Consider the following 8,003-nt stretch of genomic DNA (forward strand, 5'->3'; position numbering starts at 1 on the left):
TTAATTTCATTGGGTGACACTTGGTACTCGTTATGTGAAGAAAAAATAACACTTCCTTATTCACTTTCTCCACACCATTCATGATTTTATAGATCTCTATCATATTGCCCCTTAGTCGTCTCTTTTCCAGGATGACAAGTACCAATCCTTTTAATCTCTCCTCATATGGAAGCTGTTCCGTACCCCTAATCATTTTTGTTGACCTTATCTGTACCTTTTCCAATTCCAATATATCTTTTTTGAGATGGGGCAACCAGAAGTATGCACAGCATTCATGGTGTGGGCGTACCATGTATTTATATAGTGGCATTATGATATTTTCTGCCTTATTATATATCCCTTTCCTGATAGTTAACGTTCTGTTGGCTTTTTTGACTTCTGCTGCACATTGAGCAGATGTTCTCAGAGAACTATCCACAATGACGCCAATATCTCTTTCTTGAATGGTAACATTCACTTTATATCCCGTCATTTTGTATGTATAGCTGGGATTGTGTGTTTTCCAATGTGCATTGCTTTGCATTTATCAGCATTGAATTTCATCTGCCATTTTGTTCCCAGTCTCCCAGTTTTGAGAGATCCTTTTGTAGCTCTTCGCAGTCTGCTTTGGACTTAACTATCTTGAGTAATTTAGTATAATCTGCAAATTTTGCCACCTCACTGTTTACCTCTTTTTTCAGATCCTTTATGAATATGTTCAACAGTACTGGTCCCAGTACAGACCCCTGGGGGACACCACTATTTACCTCTCTCCATGCTGAAAACTGACCATTTATTCCTAGACTTAGTTTTCTATCTTTTAACCATTAACTGATCCATGACAGGACCTTCCCTCTTATCCCATGAAGCGACAACTTAATTTGCTTAAAAGCTTTTGGTGAGGGTCCTTGTCAAAGGCTTTCTGAAAATCTAAGTACCCTGTATCCACTGGATCCCCCTTGTACAGATGCTTGTTGACCCCCTCAAAAAATGTTAATAGATTGGTGGGGCACGCTGTCTCTTTACAAAAGCCATGATGACTCTTCCCCAACAAACCATGTATCTGATAATTCTGTTCTTTACTATAGTTTTAACCAATTGGCCTGGTATTGAAGTTAGGCTTACTGGCCTGTAATTGCTAGGATCGCCTCTGGAGCCTTTTTAAAAAAATTGGTGTCATATTAGCTATCCTCCAGTCATCTGGTATGGAAGTGATAGGTTACAATGAGTAGTTCTGCAATTCTGTATGTGAGTTCCTTCAGAACTGTGCCTGGGGACTAATTGATGTTTAATTTCTCAATTTGTTTCAAGACCACTTCTACTGACACCTCAGTCTGGAACTTTTCCTCAGATTTGTCACCTAAAAAGAATGGTTTTGCTGTCAGACTCTCCCTCACATCCTCTGTAGTGAAGACTGATGCCAAGAATTCATTTATCTTCTCCTCAATGGCCTTATCTTCCTTGAGTGCTCCCTTAGCACCTTGGTCATCCAGTGGTGCCACTGGTGCATTGGCAGGCTTCCTGCTTCTGATCTACTTAAAAAAAATTGCTGTTAGTTTCTGAGTCTTTGGCTAGTTGCTCTTCAAATTCTTTTTTGACCTAATTACACTTTACACTTGACTTACCAGAGTTTATGCTCCTTTCTATTTTCCTCAGTAGGGTTTAACTTTCACTTTTTAAAGGATGCCTTTTGCCTCTAACCACTTCTTTTACTTTGTTGTTTAGCTGTCGTGGCACATTTTTGGTCCTCTTACTATGTTTTTTTAAATTGGGATATACATTTAATTTGAGCCTGTATTGTGGTGTTTTTAAAAAGTTTCCATGCAGCTAGCAGGCATTTCACTTTTGTGGCTGTACCTTTTAATTTCTGTTTAACTAACTTCCTCATTGTTGTGTAGTTCCGCTTCTGAAGTTAAATGCTACTGTAGTGGGCTCCTTTGGTGTTCCCCCTCCCCCATGCACAGCAATGTTAAATTTAATTATGTCATGGCTACTTTTACCTTTTGGTATATTCACCTTTTGGACTAGATCCTGTGCTTCTTGCCTCTCCTCTTTTGGGTTCCAGGAAGCAGTAATTTACCTGGAGTAGAAGCACCAGCTTAGTAGTCACCAGGTAGAGTCAAGAATTAGAAACAAGTGGGAGAACCCACAAATGGCACAGTGTGTAGCAGGAACAGGGCTTGCCTGAGCATTTCTGAGGAAACCTCTGAGACCATTTTGAATAAATGGACTCCTGCCCACTGTGACCACACCCCTTGTCAAGGTTCCTCCCCCACTCTAAACTCTAGGGTACAGATGTGGGGACCTGCATGAAAAACCTCCTAAGCTTATCTTTACCAGCTTAGGTCAAAACTTCCCCAAGGTACAAAATATTCCACCCGTTGTCCTTGGATTGGCCGCTACCACCACCAAACTAATACTGGTTACTGGGGAAGAGCTGTTTGGACACGTCTTTCCCCCCAAAATACTTCCCAAAACCTTGCACCCCACTTCCTGGACAAGGTTTGGTAAAAAGCCTCACCAATTTGCCTAGGTGACTATAGACCCAGACCCTTGGATCTTAAGAACAATGAACAATCCTCCCAACACTTGCACCCCCCCTTTCCTGGGAAATGTTGGATAAAAAGCCTCACCAATTTGCATAGGTGACCACAGACCCAAATTCTTGGATCTGAGAACAATGAAAAAGCATTCCGTTTTCTTACAAGAAGACTTTTAATAAAAATAGAAGTAAATAGAAATAAAGAAATCCCCCCTGTAAAATCAGGATGGTAGATACCTTACAGGGTAATTAGATTCAAAAACATAGAGAACCCCTCTAGGCAAAACCTTAAGTTACAAAAAAGATACACAGACAGAAATAGTTATTCTATTCAGCACAGTTCTTTTCTCAGCCATTTAAAGAAATCATAATCTAACACGTACCTAGCTAGATTACTTACTAAAAGTTCTAAGACTCCATTCCTGGTCTATCCCCGACAAAGACAGACTATAGACAGACACACAGACCCTTTGTTTCTCTCCCTCCTCCCAGGTTTTGAAAGTATCTTGTCTCCTCATTGGTCATTTTGGTCAGGTGCCAGCGAGGTTACCTTTAGCTTCTTAACCCTTTACAGGTGAGAGGAGCTTTCCCCTGGCCAGGAGGGATTTCAAAGGGGTTTACCCTTCCCTTTATTTTTATGACACCCCTCTATATACCAGTGCAGATTGAGGATCTCAAAGAGGGTTCGTGAGATGATTCTTTAGGGTTCACTTAAACGATAGTTATTATTGTTACTTATATTACAGTTGTGTCCAGGGGCCTCACTCAGGATCAGGTAGCTGTTGTGGTCGGCTCTGTGTCCACACATAAGAAGATGGTACAATCCCTGCTCCAAGAAGCTCCTAACTTTAATGACTTTCCTGCGGCAGACCAGCTACTTGTGCTCTGGTCCATGCACGGTGACCAATGATTTTGCAAGGGAAAATTGTCAAAATCAGCAAACGGTTTGGGGGCTTTGTGTACAAAGTGTTGAATTTTAGCATTTAAATCTCTCTTTACAAACAGCCACTAACTAATCATCACAGCACCTCTGTGAGGTAAGTGGTGTTATCTTCATTTTATGGATGAAGGAAGTATGGCAGAGGGGTTAAGTTACTTGATGAAGGCCACCGAGGAAATTAGTGTAAGAGCCAGGATTAGAATGCAGAATAGCCTTGTTCTTAGTCCTGTGCTTAGTCCACTAGACTAGACCATGATGATATGTGTATATCATTGAATTAAGGGTAGGTGTGGAAGTGGCCATGGGAGTTACAGGCCCCAAAGTTCAACTCTAGCAATGGACTTTGTGTAAGGACTATGGAGAATGACTGATTTTACAGGTGCTAGGTATGCCATGTTTTTATTTAGTTCCAGTATATAATTTATTTTAGTAAGAACTAGGTCAAGTGAGATTCCTAAATCAAGCCTTTTCCTTGCTTCTAATCTGTCATTTCCTATGTTTTTCTGATTCCTAGCCTGTGTCACTTTCACAATCTCAACTGGTTCTGTGGTCACTGCACTGCCTAACTTCACCTCATTTCATCTGCTCTTGGTGGGAATTCAGCATTAACCACAAACCTTTCTGATTACTTCATTTTCAGTTAAGTGGTGTGGTTAGCTTCCCAATTGCTTCATCAAACTCAGAGGTGCACTTTGCAGCTCTGAAGGCTGAATGGAGCCAGAAGGATTACCAAAGGTAACTGAACATCAGTGGGTGTATTGGCAGGCAGTTGCGGGCTAACAGCTGGGATGCTGTAACATGTCCCCTCCCGCAGTTTCTTTTTGACGTGCTGCAAAAAATTAAGCAAATTGAAATCCTATGTCTCTCCCTTTTCTGTATCTCTGCCTTGGCTTCCTTGCTTTTTCACACAAAGTTCAAACGTCTCCTTATCTTCAAACCAGTTCAGACACTGGCCCCACCTATATCTCAATCTTTATCTCCTCCTATTCTCCCATTCCATCTGCACCTGAAGCTGAGGAGGGAAAGCAGAAGACATGCCTCCTGTCTCTTACACCAATTCCCAGTTCATCCCTTCATCCATGCTACTTTTTACTCTTGTAAATACCTGCCTATCACTATACGTCAAATGCTCTTCTTCTGCCCATTCAAAAAAAGCTTCCATGAAGCATTCCAGCTATAGTGACCACTATCCACTTTGTCTGTTCTTTATTATACAGTTGATGGAGTCCCATTCATAGCTCTGAATTTATTTGCTCTTGTGCATTTGTCAGATGCTCACAACTTTATTTTCATATTCTTTTGCAGATTAATATAAATTAGAGATGTGGCCCATACTGAAACTCCATAACCAAACTACCCAAGGTTTAGGGGAAAGTTTAGATTTGGACTTTGTGACTCCTTGCTGTCTCTCTAATGGGCTGATCTAAATTACCAGATTCATATTCCCTTGAATTTTAGGGCAGCTTGGATCTGGTTCTGAACTTAATGGCCAGATATAAAGGATAATATCTACCCATTACATTGAAACATTTTATTTTATTAAATGTATATTTTAAGCCTTTGGTTGATAGATTATAAAAGCTACTACAAACAGTGTAGCAAACTGCCCATGATGGGTTTGATCCTATAAGGTGCTGAGCACTCAACTCCCATTGAACTCAGTGAGAGTGAAGGGTGCTCAGCCCCTTGCAATATCCAGCCCTTAGTGAATAGGGAAATCTTATTTAAGAATCCATGACTTAAAAAAACTTTTGTTACCATATGAGAAAAGGGAAGGACTTGGCTGATGTAACATCTAATTTACTCAGCCACACCTCTGTCACCCCACTGTAGCTGATTTCGTTTTTACTGCTATAAGCAATCACTGGAATCTTTTCAAGAAGGTGTGTCAAGAGTAAATGAATAAGTCACTGAAGCATTCAATTATGTTGTAATAACCTTGTTGGAGGGATGAAGGAGTGTCTCTGGCTTTATAAATAGCACAGTGCTTTACAACTAAGCATGAAACTTTTGAAAGATCCAGTATTTCACTTGAATTGCAATTGCGTAAATCCAAGCACTGTGCAAGGTATGTGTTCTACTTATCTTACATTTTCAGTGTTAAATTTGCAGTAGAATATTAATGTCACATAATTTATAGACAAGGTTTTGGGGGTTTAATCATTTGATTTGGCTGTTAAGAAGTATTAGAGCTATAAATAATGTGCAATGTTTGCTATGGAGATCTAGCTATCATAGGTTTTCATACAGTGCCAATCACTAGTATCGAAGCATGGGACAAGGAGAAGGAGATGTACAAAAGTGGTCTCTTCTCTCATATTCTGGGGTCTTCACATTCAGATGTGTAAATCTGCAGGATTAAATTTAAATATTTACATATAAGTAAATGCTGAAATACCTTCCTTGATGGAATGCCCTCCCAAGAATACCTAGCTTGCTCACATGGAAACTTAACTATTGGTCGGGGGTCTGGTGCAAGTATATGAACTGTGCATCCAGGAATCGCATCCATTGAAGACCAGATTATAAATTACCTACATGTACTGTAAATTCCATCATATCATTATGATGTCCCTGCAAGCTGCTTAATATAGCTGGACCTCACTGAAATGAATGGGACCCTGTGCAGATGCCAGAATCCAGCTATACAAAGCAGCTTGCAGGATATAGACTTTAATTTTAAAATTTGTGTTTGGCCCCCCTTGAATTTGCTGGACATCTACATAATAAAATTGAAGTTATGCATAATAAATTAATTTATATTTTCTAGATTTGGGTAGTTTTAGATTGACTCAATATATTGCAAACATCTTCAAAGGTGAAACGAGATCTATTTCTTATTCCACAGTGAAGATCCAATGATTCAAGGTACAGCCACTATCTAGTAACCCAATCCTGCCACCCTGACTCATGTGACTTGCCCTTACTCTAGTAGTCACATTAAAGTAAATGGGACTACTCTTTTGAGTAAGAGTTGCAGGATCAGACTCTAATTTCCCAAGAAAGAGTTTAAGGCTATTTATGTGCAGCCCGTTAGGAAAAAATTAAGTAAATGGTGTGAATGGGTACATCCCATAAATAGCTTTATTTCTCAAATACAATATGAAATAACTTTGAGATTATTTCCATACAATTTTGTAGATTTTACTAGTAATGTGTCATTTTAATACCATTGTCAGTGAGCAATATACTGTCATTCCTAAAAACTTTAAAAATGCAGCAACTGGATGAACTCCAACATTGTATGTGGATTTTTTTATTAATTGTTATTTTCAAAACAGGTTACAAGAAAAGCTGAGATCATGAAAATCAGAAATTTTGCACTTCTTTGTGTGTTGATTCTGGTCTCTCTGACACTAGTAGTTGACGGTGAAACACAGAAGGAAAGAAGAAAAGAAAGACAAAACGGTGGAAAAGGTAGAAAAAAACAAACTGGAAATAATCAAGAGAATGAGAAGAGACAGAAATCCAAAGGAGGTAAATCTTCATTTAAAGGCAAGTTTACAACCAAAGATAATTCGGCATGCACCTGGGCAGTGACTGAAGTAGACACTGTTACCCTAAAAGTAGAATGCAAGAAAGGTGAAAGCAGCTTCCGGTGTGATTTTTCAGGAAGTCCTTCCACCTGTCCTCAATTTGCAGCAAACCAAAAACAATATTGGAAACAAATCTCCCGATCCCTAAAGAAACAGAAGAATATCTGTCAAGACCCAAAAGGTATCCTAAAATCTAAAGTATGTAAGAAGGGACCACAAAGTGCCCATCTCACTTTGACCGGCTCAAGCCTGATAACGCTACAAAACTCCATAAAAGACAAGACTGATCACCATAGAAAAGAGATCACACAAACTTCAGCACCTGCCATTGCACCTGAAAATCAGCCAGAGAAAAGTTCCAATGACTGCGTTGAAGATATAGATTACATTGATCAGCAAAAGGTGGCTGAAGAGTACTGTTCAGAAACATGGAGATCTTGGTGCAACTTCTTTATCACAATGATACAGGATAAAAAATGCTGATAAGATAATAGAATTCTAGAGTATTGGTAAAATTCTTAGTTACTGAAAGTTTGGTCCTATCTATTTCTTGCATACCTTTCTAGATTTGCTTCTGATTTTATATAGTGTATATACGAGGAAAAGAGAACAACTCTGCAATTTCTGACTTGTATTTCATGCAATGCTCTGTACTTGGTGTAGCTGAAGATGCTGTAGACCTTTTTTGTATATAGATTGCTATACAAATGTTACCAATGGACGTTACAAACTCTGTAAAGATGTGTATAAAGCAAAGTCTTCTCATTTTTCTCTTTGAGCTGTGTTAGCCAAAGTGATGATTTCAGTGCTATGCACTTTTTCATAGTGTACAGTACTTTTGACTTCAAAATTGCTGAGGATAATAAACTTCAAAACAGACTAAAAATGATTGTTTTTTGTTTTGTTTTTCTGTGTATGTTAAAACAGATTTCTCTTGCAGTTTAGATATTTGTGGAGGACATATAATTCACTGAGGTGCCTAGATAGCAGTTTTAATAATAATACT

General features: G+C 38.9%; 1 protein-coding gene across 1 annotated transcript; it reads left to right on the forward strand.

The window, feature by feature from the left end:
• Positions 1-6,763: 6,763 nt before the first annotated feature.
• Positions 6,764-7,480, forward strand: FGFBP1 (fibroblast growth factor binding protein 1). Its single transcript, XM_077814627.1, has one exon. It carries the CDS (start codon positions 6,764-6,766, stop codon positions 7,478-7,480), a length of 717 nt encoding a protein of 238 aa, XP_077670753.1.
• The last annotated feature ends 523 nt before the right edge of the window (positions 7,481-8,003 follow it).

Source organism: Eretmochelys imbricata, chromosome 4 (genome assembly GCF_965152235.1).
Source record: "Eretmochelys imbricata isolate rEreImb1 chromosome 4, rEreImb1.hap1, whole genome shotgun sequence".
Taxonomy (NCBI): Eukaryota; Metazoa; Chordata; order Testudines; family Cheloniidae; genus Eretmochelys; species Eretmochelys imbricata.